This window comes from Sipha flava, unplaced genomic scaffold (assembly GCF_003268045.1).
Source record: "Sipha flava isolate LNK unplaced genomic scaffold, YSA_version1 74_pilon_pilon, whole genome shotgun sequence".
Taxonomy (NCBI): Eukaryota; Metazoa; Arthropoda; class Insecta; order Hemiptera; family Aphididae; genus Sipha; species Sipha flava.
Window position 1 is genome coordinate 1,182,079 of NW_020273614.1, and position 19,671 is coordinate 1,201,749.

At 33.2% G+C, this 19,671-nt stretch overlaps 2 protein-coding genes across 5 annotated transcripts in view; one reads left to right on the top strand and one right to left on the bottom strand.

Moving 5' to 3' along the window:
• Positions 1-19,671, bottom strand: part of LOC112692512 (cardioacceleratory peptide receptor) — a 342,250-nt gene that overhangs the window by 193,949 nt on the left and 128,630 nt on the right. The window lies entirely within an intron of this gene.
• LOC112692503 (heterogeneous nuclear ribonucleoprotein L-like) lies at positions 8,731-10,911 on the top strand. The gene is made up of 5 exons (XM_025567173.1): positions 8,731-9,299; positions 9,697-9,850; positions 10,169-10,274; positions 10,336-10,449; positions 10,562-10,911. The coding sequence occupies exons 1-5, from the start codon at positions 8,731-8,733 to the stop codon at positions 10,909-10,911; spliced, it is 1,293 nt and encodes a 430-aa protein (XP_025422958.1).

The following is a 19,671-nucleotide window of genomic DNA, read 5'->3' on the forward strand; positions in this document are numbered from 1 at the left end:
TGTCGATTGCATAATAACGATCGCCTTAATTGCATTGCGTAATCGCCTGAGCATATATTTTTTGTTAATTGTGTACAATTTTAAGAAGTGGCACAGCGTCACAGACCACTTTTATATTACATACAAACGTGAAGGATATGTTAATGCTATGTAACTTAATAAATTGTACGTTGCACTGGTAATAATATGAATTATGAACTCAAAGTTTGTTCTTACTTTTCAATAGATAACAGAAAAATAGACGCACCGGGCACCAGGGTGGTAAAATATAAATAATATATTTGAAATGCTAATTTATTTTCCGAAAGTTCAAATAAATAAAAGTTCGGGAGAATTAAATCAAGCGGGAATAGGGAAACATTTTGGTTTGATTTACACCAAATCGTAAACAAGATATTTTTCAAAACAAAAATTCGTTTTGATGACAAAAACTTCACATGTAATATAACATTACTTATTGAATGAGAAACATTCTAGCACTTAATCTATTATTATTAAACATACATAGCATAAAATCATTTTTTTCATATTTTTCACATCTAAAGCACTCATAAGTGGAACATTGCAGCTTACTGTAATGCAATAATATACATCTTATATTTTCATTATAAATGTTAAACAAATACATTAATTATAATACACGATGTACACGATAAAGAACGACCCCATTGTATTTGATCAGGGTTGTGTTTATTTAACAAATTATACACTTTGAACCCCAAAGGGTTTTACTATTAAATGTGTCAACACGTACACTGAACTGAAATCGAATATTGAAATTGCAATTGATGTTTCTCGGTATTCAGAAAAAGAAACTATATATAGAGTGGTCCATCCCGTGATATTCTGATGAAAATATCTCCGTGGATATGAATATATTTGTTCTAGAAAAGTTTAATCTAATTTGAATTTTCAACGATTAACCGGTTGAGTAGAAAAATTACTTTTGAAATTTTAATATCCATAATATTATCATAAAGTAATTTTAATTCGGTACGAATTGTTATGATAATTTCACTAAGTTTCGCAATCAAAAGTTAAATAATTGATTTCATAATCTTAAGAAATGTAAGTTTATCAAAAAGGATACCCTGTCCAGTATTTGCATTGTCTATTACTAGACAATTTAATCTATTTAAATTTTATTAGATAACCTATTTTACTGTAGAAACGTTCATTAATGGGATTATACAACACAGTCGTCGCCTGCAGTCAAATAATCAAATAATAGTATTATTAATCACCGGAAATTATAGAACTATAATATTTATAATTTTGAAATAATTACTATGTTCATGATTATATTAAATATATTTTAATCAAGCTATTTTAATAACAGGATACGGCCGATACTTTGTATAACATTTATGTAATCTATAATATTCCGTATAGGAACATCGTCGAATCGATTTCGAACATCTAAAAACGCATGTGGAAAATGAATACCATTGTAATCACGTGTTTAGTTTTTCGTCGGAGGGTACAATACGTTAAAGTTTAATAAGGTCTAAGATAAACTTAGTTTATACTCAGTGGAAACATTTTTGACGTATATATACCTATGATAAATATATATATATATATATAGGTACTATAATTATATATCTACCTACTGCATCCAGAGTCGTTTTAACAAATACGTCCTAAGGCAACAACATTTGACGCTCCCTTTTCTACCCGCCAATTTTTTATTAAAAAATTGACATTGCAGCATTTTTAATGTATAATTTTTTTCATTTCTTGAATATGTTAAGTTCAATTATTTATACATAATATACGGTTTTTAAGTACCTAATCATCTTAGTTATTTCAGTATAAAAGGAAAATTAATACCAATCTAAAATTAAACACTGAATTTTTCTTGCCATCATTCATTTCTATGACGCCCTCTGATTTCGTAATACTCCGGACACCCTAAGGCGCTTGCCTCATTTGCCTCCCACCCTTGTTGAGAAGGCCATGTCCGCACCGCAGCAATATTATTACGATAACGAGTTCAAAAAGTCGTGTGTGGCCGGTGGTCGTCAACCGATAAAACAACGCGAAGTTTAAACAAAAACCACTATAATTTACGAGTATCTATAGATATTATTCGATCATTATTTTCGCAAATGTATATTTCGGGTTGTTATAGTTCCGACACGTGCTTGCCCTCGAACACTACTTCGGGAGCGGAAAATAATTTTTGTATCATTTCAATGTCGCGCGAACTATTGCGGAACAGTAGTTGTTTCATCTGTGTACAACAATGCAGGACTGTTCAAAATGATTCATCCGACTTTAAATAGTTTTATGTAGGTCAACCAAAAATTTTATCTTATCAAATAACATACGGATTTTTTTCTGCGCGTATCTTTCGGTATAAGGATACCATTAATTGGTTATTTTAAAATCATCGCATGCCGGGTAACGTTTCGCGTTTCTTGCCTCGCAATTTTTAAAATGTGGATCGTTAATGACTGTACTATGCAATTTTCGTTGATCGATTGGCCGGCTACTTTTAGCATACGTCTATGGTGTAGGCACTTTCTGACCAAGTGTTGGTACAAAGACCAAAAGCACAGACCTCTCGCGTGCCGTAGAACAATTTAAAAAGAATAAGGGAGAGTTGTCAACTATTTGGCGTGTTTTTGAACTAGCATTTAATTATTTAAACAATTATTTTGATCAATACATTAATCAAAAAAACAAAGCACGACCATATTGAGACATTGAAATGTACGTGATCTTTTAATTGTGACGCTCCATATTATTACAGATGATTAAGCGGAATTCATAAAACTGCAAAGTGTAATGAATAATTATTAAAAGCGAAAAAGAAGATTTGAGTTGGAAGTGAGATGATAACCTTGAAAAAATAGAAATGAAAATAATATGTGTCTGCTAGCATGGCTGGATCAATGGGGAGGGTATAGAGGAGAGCTATAACTCCGGACCACGTGTTAAAAAGAGCTTCAATGTGTTTTATAATCGATGACTAACAAATATAAAGTACTGTTTATAATCAATTAATCTTGACTATATTAGCAAATATAATTATACTATATTTATTATGATTAATATTTATTAAAAATCCCTTAATGCGAATAAAAATATGAAATTTTTAGTACTGTGTATATACATAGTATATTACAATCTGAAATGCAAAAAAAAAAATTCCTTGAAAAACCGCTGGGTAATAAACTGTGTAAGCCATTGATGATATATACGAGTATACATAATATGCAAACAACTTATATCTGATAAGGTTTTAACTCAAAAGCTACATTTTTTTTTCGCAATAAAATATGATATGTCCACCCCTCCCCGTCCGCATCTCATCTTGAACCTCAAAAACATAGCTCGGGTCGAGTTCTACGCGATGCACGCTTCTACCGAACGTATTCAATTCGATGCGGGTTCGTCTGTGCGCACGACCAAAAGTGAACATCACGAGGTCTCCGTGACGGCGTAAATAAGAAATAAAGGGCGCATGTAAATTCCGCCCAAAATGAACTACAATTAAAATAAAGTGCACGTAAATTTCGCCCGAAAAAAATTGATAGTTAATAAACATATTCTACATATAACTTATATAATTACGACGATCAGTGGGGTCGAGTGGGCATGCGGAACGTCGGAAGCAGGTTCAAGCAGTGCGCAGCCGTTCTACGCGCGCGACAACGATGATACGTACTGTGGCTCGACTGCACCAACGCGTTATAGGTTGGGTGAGGTCAGGTGGTATCCGCGCGTGGACCACGTGTGGACGGCGGCATGTCGCGCGTAACCCTTCGGTCAGTGGCGTGACAAGCATATTTCAAACCCTAAGCAAAGTATTTGAACGATGACCCAGCACTTCCTCCTCCCCTTACTAAATAACATACGTGCATGTAACTATTCAATTTCACTATTTATAGGAATTTTTTCATAATTCCTTTCAAACACCTAACTTGTCTACCACAATATGGACATAGCATGCGCTTATTAAATTATTTTTCAATGCACGCTACTAGCCAATTAATTTAATTATTAAAATAAAATATGTTCAAAAATACATGAGCCAAGAGAATGGGCCCATTTCTTGATGGGTTTCTAGGACTAAGCCATTAGTCGTTCACCACGCCACTGCCTGCGAGACGTGCGCGAAGGGGACCCATGCATCACTCGATAGATCGGAAGATCAGAGCACTGCGATGGTGGTGAACCGTCAAACTTTAACTTTAACTAGAGTTGGCGGTATTTTCGGTATACCGGTGAGTCACCGGTATTTCGACCTACCGGTATTTATAAATATCGGCATCTTACACTCACCGGTATACCGATCTTTCGGTATTTACCGTTTCATCGGTAAATATATGTATATATATATATATGTGAGTGTGTAAAAATAAATTATATTAACAATAGCGCCCGTAAATATTGCGACGTGTTCACTTATAATGTACGGACCTGGTTTTGAATCGTTTTTTTTTATTCTGCACAAAAAAAAAAAAAACATTAGAAAAATGTTATTTCGTTACAAACCGAGTCGAAAGCTGTTGCTGTTGTTTCAGAAACTTTATTTTACCTCACTTTTGAAAGTACCAAAATGCAAATATTATTATTTAATTATAAAACAACAATGTAAAATCGAAGAGTTAAATATAACCGTTTTTTAATAAAACTTTCACCGTTTCATAATTTTTTTTTTTTTTTATCCACGAGAGTTCGATTGTATTATGTACGTGTAAAACGTGTATGAAGATCGAACCACTTCTGATGGCTTTTACGCAGTGTTAAATATGCAAGGATTCATTAGGGTTTTTATTGAAAAATGAATAATAATCCGATTTCTGCATACCAAGAAGCGAAAAGTATTTTCAACACTTACTACCGGTATGAAATTTGTATGAAAACAAATATTCGACTTGTGAACACTCAGGTAAATCAAACTATCCTCTAACTCTAACGCTGTGTCCTAAATGAATCCGTGTGTTGCGGCTATACGTTCGCCTGCAACTCAATGCACGCAACGCAACGTATTGTTGGCAAAATTGACGTCGATGAATTCATATATGCAAAATGCTGTGAACTTATAAAATAACAATACAGTCGAAAAGATGCCGTTAACCAACGAATAATGTAAAATGTTAATTGTTCTATTGCTTTAGCTAGTATTCACTATGTATTATAACTTAAATTTAAATTACTTGATACTCCTAGTTCTTTGGATACAGAATTTCACTGCCTGTCTGTCACTATGCGATCATTGTATTTAGGCTTCCTTTTATCCCAAAGTTACGGTCTTTTTTGTACTTAAAAAATAAAACGTTCCATTTTGTAATTAATACAAAAATTCAAATTCAAATATAGGAACGTATAAAAATTTCGTCTTGACCGCATAACGTTGCGTTAGAAAATAGAATAAGTTCTATTTTGTTACGACCATGTTACCACCAGGTTAGGTTAGTCGGGATGACGAAAATATACAATATTCGATAACATCATAATTATATATATAACAATATTAATATATTCGAATTAGAAATATACAACTTGATATGATGTTGTGGGTAAAACCCTTCGTGGTAATTCTTATAATTTATTATTATACAGCCCCAACGTACCCAACACACCAATAAATGCGCGTTTTTCGATTTACTTTGTTCATCATACTATTATGGTCATTATAGGCATAATGAAAATGTTAAATATAATCTTATTTTATAGATACTTTATAAAGATTTACCAACTCAACACAAACCCATGGTCCGATAATCACTAAAGGCGTGATTGGTGCCATTTGTATCATAGTTATTACTATAGTCTATAACAGCGTTTCCCAAACTGTGGTCCGCATGTATACCGGAGGGGGTCCGCAAACATAAATTTAAAACATACAAAGTATTATTATTTATTATTATTTTTTAATTTTTATTGGTACTAATGGGTTCATGATCATTTTTATTATCTCTAAGGGGTCCGACAGAAAAACACTTTGGGAAACGCTGGTCTATAATAATATAATGTACTAAGCAAATTGAAACGGGTATTTCAAATTATGTTTATAATTATTAGTTTATATTATAAATTATTTCGTTAATTTTAAGACCGCAAGAAAACGTTATATAGATATATTTTGGTTTTTTATTTTTTACTTAACATGGTTATTACTCATTATAAACTGAATTACGCATGGAAGTTAAATATTCACCAAAATAACAAAATTTCATTGCACGCCGATATAACGTTAATTTGGTTCGTGTATAACGACATAAAAAATATTCACTCAGCGTTATTCGATTTTTAACTGAAAAGTCGCAAACGAATTTATACAGGTGCACTATGTACGAACAATAGAAAACATATAAACTAACATAACAACCTTAGCCTATGGAGATAAATTTGCGATAAATTACCTGAACGAGTAATTACTATGATAACGCGTTACGCTAAGCAAAATTGCCGAAAATCAATAAAGATATTACGTGAATAATTTTAAATCAACCATCAATCTGTTCAATTTGCATTTAATTTTTTTTAAAAACGTAGATCCATCGTGCACAGTAATAAAACGCTACTTGCGGTCGTAATAAACATTTATGTGTACTTCGTAATTACTTCATAACTGTTATAATTAAAAACAATATGTATATAATATATTAATGTTGATTGAAAATGTTACGTTATACATAATATTTCTCACGTACATAACACCGTGACGGGTTTTAGTCGATTGTAAAAGTGTAAATAAATGTTTAATTAATAGTTTTAATGTACACGATCTAAGAATCATGTTCGTTATACATTAGTTATACACTAAAATAACGATCGTGAGTTCGTGACAGACATTTTGTAGTAAAATTTAAACATCAACGATCAATGATCATCGCGTTCGCAGGCGGATTAGAAGCAATGTGTATCCGTTCTTCTAGAAAAAAAATTGCGTTCATCCACTTCGCAACTTGTCACTACTCCTTTGTAGTTTTATATTATATATAAATAAATGTATATGGGTGTATGTGTGTAGGTCTACATTTTTGAGCAGTACAAAAATATTACATGATTTCTCTTAGATGTAGTAAATAGTTGGTATTACACATTATGTGAGTAAAATTTGACGTATCAACATTGTTGGTTTGTGATTTATTACGTAATACCGAAAAAAGATTTTGATTTTCATACTTTATTGAATATCGCCTGATATTGTGTAACGGAAATAAACGTTTAATCTTTAGATCTCTGTTCTACGAGTTCGGTAAAGTGTACAGGCACCCTCGAGAAAAATGTAAATTTACTTCTGTAGTTTTTTAGTTAACATATGTAAATACTTTTGAAATTACGGACAACATAAGCAATCAATGGTAAACGATTGAATCAACAAGGTTAACTTATAATGTACTGGTGTGAAGTTATTCATTTTAAATTAATTTTTTTAACCATCAATTTTAATTGGACGTAAATTATCAATTATTCAATAACAATTATTGCGTTATGTTAATGATTTTATCGATTACGATGATCATTCATATTAAACTGATAAGTCATTTTCACAGCAAATATGTATTAAAAATAATAATAATTTTCTTTAGTTCAACTGGCCATGTTCCACCATCCGCAAAGCACAAACGACTCAATTTTATAAGATGGTAGTTCGGTAATTTTATACTAGTGAAATGCAAACATGCTGATTAAATGTTTTTACAAAACAAAGCCGGGTACACATACGAAATTTCTATCATAAATACACGAGCATGTGTATGATAAAAACCTACGCAGGTCTAGTAGAGTAGTAGAGGCGTATTTATGGGGGAGGAGGCCCGGGCCCCTTCTGAAATGAAAAACACCATTGTTAAAGATTCTTATTTTTAACATGAATATGTCTTAATGCTGGGGGTTTCCGAAAATTTGTCATGACACTGAGAATGTTGCTTATGCGATAATTTAAAATTTTATATTTATAAAATATATTTATTCTATTAAAAAAATATGTGGTGAATTTTGAGTGACTCTAGTAAAAAATTTGTTTATTACAATATAGTTTTTATAATTTAAAAAAATAATAAATCATTAAAAAAATTGAATTTCTTATTTCACTAATAGTGTAAAAACCATCGAGAAATCATATAGTGTTAAAGTAATTTTTTTCGTAATAATGTGCTTCCTTCTTCCCTTCCACCCAAAAATCAAATACATAATCAGCCCCCTCCGAAATGAAAACTTATATACGCCACTGAGGTCTAGTACTTTTCTAAATTAAATGGGTCAGTTGATAGTAGTCGGAATATCTTTATTATTTTTGAGCTGATATTTGAAGGGCCCCCAAAAACGTCAACTCACAAGACGATAAAAAAAGTGCTTAAAAATTTGTAAAATATTATAATTTTTTAATGATATACAATTATTTTCAATGTTAAGTATATGATTAGCTGATTATTTATAATACTACAATGTTATATAAATAATTCAAATAATATCTTATTACTTAATATTTTTTTTTAACGATTAATAAATTGTAAAGTTGATTGTTTTCATAATGGTCATTTTTAATACTGTGTAATTTTCTTTTACCGGCCATTTACTAAACAGCTAAATAACATCCGGTTCATTGAAACCATGAAAACGCAAGTGTGTACTCAGATTGCCTAGCTCATCTCGTTCATAAATTTCTAGACTTATTCCACGTGTGCTCACAGTTGAGAACGGTCATCTTGAAACTTTTTCTCTTTTCATCAGTCGTTAACTACTACTTACTACTACTATTTTGCGATGGATAGAAACCAACAGCAATACGGACAACGCATGTTGATGAACGCTGCCAGTCGCCAATGCACCGAGTGCAGGCGTCACCCGGTTGGCCGACAGATGGAAGCAATCGCAGGACGCCGTTCGACTACGGAATACGTGTCGAACGATCGAGATAGACGATCACGTCCATATTCCGTCGAAAGAAGCAACCGCGGTTATAGTAAGTATAATAATAATGTTTTTCGTGCTAGGGATATTCGCAGGGACCATAGGTCAAGCGAAGTGCAGTGGATCAGCAAAAAACCTGAGTCGGGCAGTAGAGATACTTCCACGCCATCATTTCGACGGTCGTCGTCGTCACGGACACGGGGCGCCCAACCCGGAAGAACGCTGCTCGTACACGGGCTGGGAGGTGATATAAATTGCGATAAAGTATTCAATATGTTCTGTCTGTACGGCAACGTGACTGCCGTGAAAATACTCAAGAAAGGAAAGGTACTCGTCGAGCTAAATGACGTCGAAGCCGCCAAACGGTGCATGACCCACCTGCACTTAATGCCACTGGATCAACAAAAAAAGCTGAAAGTGAAGTAAGCGATCGATTTTGAAATGCTTGGATCATAACAGTCGAAGGGTTGGGGTATTGAATTTAAATGCTAATCCTGATCCTCATCATCTGTTAAAAAAAAAAAACATTTAAAATAATATTACACACGCCAAGGAAAATAAAAGTTAAAATTTGTGGTCCTCAGACGTTCATCGTCCTATGTCACTCGTACAGGTGTGTTTTCATTGCGTCTCGTGTTTGGTTCTTGTATTCTCAAATGTATTGAACGATATGACATAATATATTCAGCCAAGACAGAGTCTAAACCTTTTTTATTTTGAAATTTGAAATTCTCATTTTCATTCTTGTCGTCGATTACATGAGCACTTGAATAATTATTATATCTATAGACATCCCATGATTCCCATCGGACGTTTCAGATATTCCAATTTTTCTTATATACGCAACCAAGAAAAAGTCATCAGATTGTCGGACGGGACGCCGACTCAGAAATACTATGATACCAGCAAACTAAACAGGTTTTCGTACAAAAAAAAGTTTGTAAACGAGCGTCGAATCACAGCACCATCGAAGGTAAGTTTATATGTGCATTATAACGTTTAAGTTGACGCAATGGTATATTTCCTGAGAGGTTCGTAGTTGTTTCCCTTAGCTTCTTCTTTCAATCGCCTTTTGTTATTTCGGTAGATATGACAGGAGCAATTATTTTACTTTTTATTATAGATCTCAATCGAATAATAAATACAACCAAAAATATGTTAATTACGTAGAGTGATATAGTATGTAAACACTCCCTCGCCCCCACCCCACAAAAAATCCTAAATATATCATTGCGTCGATACATTGATATAATATAGTGGTATAATAAAATAGATTGAAACGGCCCAATAGATTTTGCATTTCTTCAACACACCGTTGGATATAAGCGGCTCGCAGATTCGCAGGACAGTGATAAACGCCCTCAATTGCAAGGACGCGGTTCGATCGATTACAATTCGTCAGTCGTTCAACAAAACACTTGATTTTCGTAGTGATTTTATTGTTTTTTTTTCTTTCAGTACCCCAAAAACAGCCCGGTGCTAAATATTCGACCGGCCTTTTGGAATTGAAAAGTGTTGACCTGGCGGCCAAAGTTATATTGTTGTTGAATCACACGCAACTAGAATCGTCGAGTATGTTATTGTTATCACCCTCTATACCATTGTTACGACATGTTTTGCGTAACGGTGTTATTAACTTTGTTGTCTAACGTTTGTTACTCGATGGCGTGTATGTGTGTCATAGGATCTAAATTCCCGTTCTTGATGAAATTATGTTTTTCAAAATGGTCAGAGATACGGCAAAAGTCCGGAGATTCGAGCGCCCTGATTTTCAACGCCACGCCACCCAACCCTCAATGGTTGTTCCACAGATATGAACACCGCGTGTCAATGGTGGAGTATAAAGTGTCACGGGTAACGCGAGGGACCGATGAAGACTGTCTCTGGACTCTATGGGATATAAGGAACCATGCGACGGAGGCCATTGACCCCGAAGCAAGAACTTCCGCAGATACCCATTGTAGACCTAGTGATGAGTCGGGTACGTTGCAGAACCCACAAACGGTGCTGTCAGGACTGCCAGTTGACGAGTGAACGTTCAGATATTTGTTTTTATTCATCCCTTTCGTGGTGTATCTCGTACTTGAACGTATAATAAAACCTCGTTCCCATGAAATGTGTTCTTCTTTACCTGATTATTAAAAAATGAAAAAAAAATGTTCTCCGATCTATTCATGCAGCTGAAATTGCGTATAAGATAATCTTTAATACTACTGTCTGTCACACTAACCTATATATTAATACACTGTATACAATTACATAATACACTTAAAGTAAAATCACTTCAGAGTACCGGGTGCGTGCTCGGAATGAATCAACGTAAAAAAATAATTTTATTTAATCGTTTTGGATTGATGTCCAACAAGCGATCAACACGATAGCGTGTCGATCTTTTTCTTACGAACGTTGACTATGTAACAGACAACGGGTGAACACTGGTCCTCGTAAATTTTTTTCACTCGAATTCTTCGAACACCTAGGGTAAGTGCGTAATCGATCGTCCGCCCGAATTATTGAAAAATTAAAAAAAAATGTTCTTTGATCTATTCATCCAGCTGAAATTACGCATAAGATAATCTTTAATATTGCTCCCATTATCAGGGACGGCTGCAGTAGAGGGGACCTAGGGGCCGCGGCCCCCATACTGTATTTATAATAAAAATTATATTGTTTACAAAAAATGCATATTATAATATGTAATATCATATGACACAAATACGTATGTAGATAAAGCCATGAGATATGACGGTTAAAAGTAGTTTCTCCACACTTCGGAGATTAAAAACCTGGATTCATTCAACGATTACTGAAGGTAGACTATCAGCATTATATCTAATTAATGTATATCGTAAAGTAGTTATTCTAGATCAAATAGATCATATTATTAATATTTTTGCCAATTTCAAAAATAGACGACTTGAATTTGTGTCGTAAAAATTGTTTTCTTTTTGCTATAAGATTTTGTAAAATTATAACTTGCCCCCCCCCCAACCAAGGCTCTGGAGCCGCCCGTGCAGGCTATCTGCCATACCAACCTACATACAGGCACCCTTGAGAAATATATAAATTTACATCTGTAGTTTTTCAGTTTACATATGCAAATACTTTTAAATATACGGACAATGTAAGTAATAAATGTTAATTGTTTGAATCAACAAAGTTAACTTATAATGTACTGGTGTGAAGTTATTCGTTTTAAATTTTTTTTTCAGCCATCCATTTTTATTGGACGTAAATTATCTATAATTCAATAACAATTGTTGTGATACGTTAATGGTTTTATCGATTATGATAATCATTCATATCAAACCGATAAGTCATTTTTACAGCAAATATGTATTAAAAATAATAATAATTTTCCTTAGTTCTACCGGCCATGTTCCACCGTTCGCAAAGCACAAACGACACAATCTTATAAGATGCTAATTCGGTAAGTTTTTACTAGCGAAATGCAAACGCGCTGATTACAGTGTATTTACAAAACGTAACCGGGTATACATATGAAATTCCTGTCATAAATACACGAGTATGTGTGTGATAAAGACCTACGCAGATCTAGTGATTTTCTAAGTTAAATGGGCCAGTAGATAGTAGTTGAACAATCATTATTATTTTACATATTACATAAATTTGCTACGAATGATCTTAGAAACGGCACGTCTTCCTGTGTCCTGCACATCATGGCGTTTAATATCCAATAACGCAATGCAGCTGAGACGCCTAATATAATATGTTTTAATGTTGTTAAATTCAATGGCAATCGTAGCAAATAAATTTGAAATGTGAATTTTATACGAATCGCTTCCCGATAATATTCAACAACTACACTGATTGCGTTCGATGTGAATACATTATTTTCCTTCCCGTTCGATGCAGATATAGGACCGTCTATAGCAACATTAAATATCATATTGCTAAATGTAGATTAAAAATATTACTTTTCAATGTTCCGTAATTGTTTACATAAAAAATATTGTTTTCATTGTTAATTCATTAAGCCAATTAAAATAACAAAAAAAAAAAAATGTTATGTTAAAATTTTATTATAATTTTATTTATGGATTGGTAAAAATTTGAATGATGCAGTTTTGATACTATCAAAACGTGTTTTTTCGTTCACGTCGTAAAGAATGATTTGGTTTCTTATAATTTCTCGTATTTCACGTATTATTTATAATACCATAATAAAAGCAATTTAATATATTATACTTCAGATTTTGACGTAAGTATCTTTTTGTGCGTTTTAAGTACGTAAGTAAATTTGTAGATATTTGGATATGCATAATAAAATATACCGTTAAATTTTAAATGGAAAACGTCACAGCGATTTGTTGTCCGTGTAATTGAACCTGAATAATACATTGCTCAAAAAGAAGGAGGAAAGCTACAATCGGGAGCTCGAATATATGTATAATAGGTATATAATCTGTAAATGATTCTAGATTTTCATTTTGTGTGAAAATTGATATTATATCATCGGTAAAACCGTCTAAATCTTCAGGTTCTAAAAAAAGTGACCTAACTAACCTAACTTACCTAGTAACTAGATAATCCTGAACTTCATGCGATGACACAAGAAATTGAAATGTGTAGTCAATTTTGGGACCCAAACATTACTTCGCATACAGATTAATAATTTACATTACATTTTCAATCTAAATGTGCCTACGTATGGAATCTTTTTTTGCGATAAGTTTTTGGTGATGCTCATGAGATGTGTAATGGATATAAAATGGGGATGTCACATTTGAGATCTAAACAGAATATTACATAGTAGTGGAAGTCACATTATTGCACACCGGGTAGTAATTACAGTTATATACCATTTGGTTTTATTTTCAGCAATTTAAACACCTCCAATATTTGGATTCTAGTTGCTCCTATGCCCGTGTGCACACCAATGATGAGTACTAGAGCTCTTAAAACACGTGTCACGGAATTCACGTGTACACGTGAAATACATGTTTATCCAAAATATATATCCATTTTTACAATGGTAAAATTAGTAATTTTATGTTATACACTTGAAGTTTTAATAAAATATTAATAGTACAGTATTAAGTTTAGGATATACGTTTTTATTTTGAATTTTACACGTGACACGTGACACGTGAATTCCGTGAATTCACGTGTATTAAGAGCTCTAATGAGTACACGTGTATTATGACTACTTATTACTATATGTATGTTCGCTGTACCTCCGAAGACGGTGCGTTTTCAGATGAAACATTATAATTTCGACGAAGAAAAACGCATCGCGGTTTCGAAATATAAACGATTCTTTAATTTTTTTTTCTTAAATATTTTATTACCTTTTCTTCGCTCGTTCATATCAAACAGTACATATTTTGCAAACGTTTTGTCGTCGAATGAAATATGTACAGAAAAAGTTTACGATTTATACGTAGTGCGACTGTCGAGCGTATAGTGCATCGAACGAGAGCAAAAGTGAAAAGTACGATAACAAATACGTTATTTTTCTAACAAAAGATCTATGAGTATGCAAGTATATACATACATTTATGTACATATCGGTAAACGATCGGAGCGAACGCTCTATGATGTTATGTAGTATAAAGTATTGGTAAAACGGTTCGTCATAAATTTGTAATATTATAATCCACAGAACCGTCGAAAAAGCAATTTTAAAACGAGATCGGAGGAAGTGCAACAACTCACAAAACTTGTGATGAATACATATAAATAGGTATATATATATATATTTATATATTTATATGGTTCGTTGAAAATCGTTTGGAAATTATTGTAAAAAAAACAAAAAAACGGAGAAAAACAGACAGAACTGAAAATTAAATAAAAATGTACAATGTTATAAAAACGAATATACATCCACTATAAAAGAACACATCACTTTAATATTCGCGGGATGTGTTGGTAACATTTTCAACAGCTTCTCTTTCCTATAATCATACTGCTAAATATGGAATGTGACCATCACATACTTAGCAGCAGTACGCACAATAAGAAGTGAGACGATTCATTTTCTTAAAAAAATTAACTTTAATGTACAAACACCATATTTTTAGTTAACGTATTGCCAAACACACCTATACCCTACACATATATTAATGATAATCAGGTCTCGTTATGTATACACATATTACATGTGTAGTATAACAAATATAACTATAAGAAGTGTAATATATAAATTTATTCATTTCTGCAGACAAAATGGCAGCATTTAAAGGCAAATTATTGATTTATTAATTATGTTTTCTTTAACTACCAAAACAAACGTCATATTTATGCGAGATAGATTTTTCTGCATTGAACGAAATTGAAAATAAAAAAAGGGAAAGATGAATTAGTGCCGAAAAGGAGTTAAGAGTCACCTTGTCGAAGATTTCATCACGTATTAATTAATATCATGTGTATCATGTAAGAAATATCAATCACAAATTTTTCATGAAAATATTAAATGCTGTTTTATATAATATGTATATTTTCTTTGTTATTTTTAAGTTTACATTATCAATTAATTATAAATATTTAATATTATCTATTATTATATTTTTTTTTATTGTGTGTCACAAAACATGAAAATTGTTAATAGTGTATCGCCATAATACAAAGGTTGAGAAACACTGATCTAAACGTTTAATATATTTAACAATCTAGCCGATAACGAAAACAATAATAATCCAATATAACCATTTAGTCCGTAATTCGGGTTTTCTTAATTCTTATTTATTAAATTAAATATTTTTATTAATGTAGCATAACAAACATCTAAAAAGTCCATAGATAACTAAAAAAAGTAATAAATAAGGGAAAAGCATTTACACAAAAAAAATTGGATTATTTGGAATCGGTATGCCATAAAATGAATTTATATATAAAAATTAGATTTTTATCTTGTATATATAAAAAGAAGCATTTGCTTTAAAAACCGAGCCCTAATTATTATATGTATACCTGGTTCTCGCTATTCCATTTTCGAAAAACTGGCATGTTGTAATATTAATTTTTTTTTTTCAATTGTTAAATCTTTTCGTTTTCGTTTTTCATTTATTTTCATACAGATGCAGGGCCGCATTTAGGGGGGGGGGAAACTGGCTACAACTACCCGAGCACCAGTTTTTTGGAGGTGCCAAAATTTTACGGTCAAAAATTTGCTCACTTGTGAATTATTGAACTTTTAAAACTATTTTGAAATTGTTATTTTTTTTTGTTTTTAATAACAGTGTCATAAATTAATGGTAATATATTTATAGCAATATAGCTATCAGCCATCCAGAATATTATTAATATACCTACCTAATATTAGTTCCTAAATTTGTTGTGATAATGTCAATAAACATAGGTTATTTGTAATAATACGGCGTATTATGTTATTGCGTGCGGCGTACGTGGCGTGCCTACTACACAAAAATTGCATTGATTTTAGAATATCTAAAAGATTCATGAGGATCTATCTCCTCGTATATTTTCCGTGGGTAGGTCCCTTAGAGGGACGTCAATTTTATTTTTTTTTTTTTTTGCGCCGGGGCGCAAAATGTCTAAATACGGCACTGCACTGATGCGTAAAAGTACGATCTAACGTCGGACTGTATTGTCTAAACGGTGTAAGAAAGAAATGTAAAAACCAACACGTATTAGGTTTTTCAGTTATCTTTATTATACACTGTTAGACGAAAACTTTGATGTCGTACATAATGTTGATTTTATGACCTCAAACTTGTATTATTATGCGGCGTATTGACTACAATATTAATTTACACGTATAAGTATCCATACGGGCCCGTACTTTTAGTTATCGATAACAATAAATGATTGGTAACATTAACCGTGATTATAATCAGTGGCGACGAAAGATTCGCTAGCGCTCTTAACGAACTTGAAAACAAACGCCTTTTAACCAATTAGAAATTTGATGTGATGATATTTTTTTACCCTTTAATTTTCCTGATATTTTTTAAGAATAACATTTATATTTAAAACTTATTATTACAGTGTAAATTTTAAACTTTGAACATTTGCTGTTCTCGTTTTATGACTGGCGAATTCATCGATAATTTTTTTCATATGAAATTTCCTATATGTGTTATTTTCATAATTTCATCATTAAATGTACAATTGGACGAAACGTACATATTTCAAAGAGTATAATATAAAATTTTCGTTTTGAAAGTAGAATAAAAATACGAATTTTACACGGTTTGCACCCCTTTGCAATTCGTGCCCTTGCTACGCCTCTGATTATAATAAGCGACGATCACTGTATTTCATCGATAAAAACACGTATATAATAATAACAGTGTAAAAAATGGGGATGTATTCCTTTAAGTGGCTAAGGTTATGAAGCGTCACCATTTCTCGCTCAACACTAAATCTCGACTGCAGAGACGACTTTACATTTGATACACTGTATATTTTACAGGAAACTGAAAGTTGAACGTAAACAGAAAATTGCTGGGGCAAAATCGTATTTCCGAGGGTTCGACACGTCTATCTAGACTTTCCAACGTTCACCGCGGTCGACTGCGCTGCGCGTACTCGTAATAAATCGTCGGCGGCGCCCGTTTATCGTTGTAAAGATCTGCCGGCGCAAATCAATTATACGTGTGTTATTGTTTTTTTTCGCGTACATTAGCGTAACGCGTCGGTCGGACCACGACGTGCGCGCGGCAACCGGTTCCCATCGCTCTACGGAATGTTTATTTAAATTTAGTACCGTAGCTTATTACGCGTACGCGCAGTTGTCAGCGTTAATTCATACTAATAGCGTTCTTATTGTAGATCGATATCGATCGGATAACGCGCGCCCGGTCGCCTAAATAGTCCACCGAACCAACGTTGTTCGACCCATAAATATCGTTGACGCCACACCCGCCGTTACTAACTCGGTGTTACGGTACCGCGGCGGCTTCCGTCGTCGGCGCTACTGCTACGACTACTACTCGAAGTCGGTGGAGCGCCCGATAAACCCGAAAACGTTTTTTTTTTTTCCCACGGCCAATCGAAATGTAAAAATGGTCTTATCGACGTTGTCGTGCCCCCCCCCCCCCCCTCAGACAACTTATACAACGTGTAATCCGAATCGATTCGATCATTTTTCTCGAACAGATCGTAACACAAAACAAAAACCATCGCTACGGATCAATATCGCATACATTTTTAACGGTTCCGTTCACGCACATAAATCTACTGCGTAATCATGAGTAGTTAAACATGAGAGGGCGGAGAGTCCAGAGCCGTTTTGCCGCCCCGAGGTCATAACCGAACTTCGCTGGTCTTGAAACTTTATCTCGAACTCGTGTCGGACGAATAGCTTACTCTTCGCTCTTCGACGGGAAAATTATTTCAGAACAATCTTCGCCGCACGCATTTCCGTTATCACACGGAAATAAGGTGTTTCGCAATCGCGATTGCGACTAATTTCTCGACGAAACAATCTGATACGAGATTATTAGAAAGGTAGATACATTTTAAGTAAAATAATTTAAAAGTAAAAACGCTAATCCAAACGATGAGATGCATGTTTTACGAACCGTCATAGTATTGCAGTGCATGTTTTGTGATATTTACTTAAATCGTCACTTCGAACGATAAAAATTACACTACTCGTGTCGATAAAATCTCGAAAACATTGGCGTACACTATTCTTCGGCCGTTTGGTGTCCACGGTTCTACGGAGTACGTACGTCATCGCACTGTTGGGTTCGACGGGCGGACTCGCGATCCGTTTGACACGACTCAATAAAACGACCGGACGAGAGATCGTATCGCATACCTATAACGTACGATAATATTATATTATATAAACTTGCTCCACGTGTACATATATATACATATAAGAGGAGCAAGTATATGTATAATATTGAGTGGTGACCGTATTAGTTAAAAGGTTTTATTTTCTAGTCGGTCTTTGCGCGCTGTACAAACGATTCGTCATGGGTTTGCGGTTTCTTTACTAAACCGCCGCTCGGACTGTGCGCGTGCACACCACACGTTACGCACATAAAATCAGAGATGAAAAGCACCATTAGTGTTGCACTTTGTCGAATCGCATACGACCAACGGGTGCGGACGACCGCGTTTGCCGTACGAATTCGGTCGATTTTTAATTTGATCATATTTTCATGTACAAATAACGCGTCGTTCGTGCACAGTAATTTCAAAACCCAAACTCAGGTTAAGAAATTTTGGGGCCCGGGAGTCAATGTTTTAAACGAAAAAAAATATAAGTATTTTATTTGTTTTTAGCAATAAATATTGAATAACGTATAACTTTATTTATGAATGACCAAGTTGAAAAAATACTATTTTAAAAATTGACAAAATAAAATTAATACGAGTATACGAGTATAAACACTGAAACTTGTAATGTATGGAAGTTAATGTAGTAAGTTAATATTAACTTATATAATATGTAAGACATTGTCAATAGCAGTTTTCAAAACGAATATATAATTTAAAAATACGTGTTATGTTATTTTCGTAATATTATTGTATTCTTGTAAAATGTGATTCAATTATATGATGAATTATGAATTATTCGGACAAATATACAATAATAAAAATATTTACTCGAATTTAAAATTTAATTGCTCATTAATACTCTGTACTTGTTCACTTCAGTTTGTTGTATTTCTTTACTTTTTTTTTTTTTTCTGAAGAACAACTTTCAAAATATCTTTACATTTTTAAAATATGAAGAAAAAATGTAAAATTCAAAACAAAATTTAAACAAAACGATAACAGAAGGCACAACAAATTTGGTGCTAACGTGTTGTGTACTAGTGTATTGGTGTACAAAAAAAGCTTTTGCCC

Coding starts and splice junctions, on each gene's coding strand:
- LOC112692503 (XM_025567173.1), top strand. CDS start 8,731: ATGGATAGAAACCAACAGCAATACGGACAACGCATGTTGATGAACGCT. Junction 9,851..10,168: donor GAATCACAGCACCATCGAAG/GTAAGTTTATAT, acceptor ACGGCCCAATAG/ATTTTGCATTTCTTCAACAC. Junction 10,275..10,335: donor GGTTCGATCGATTACAATTC/GTCAGTCGTTCA, acceptor TTTTTCTTTCAG/TACCCCAAAAACAGCCCGGT.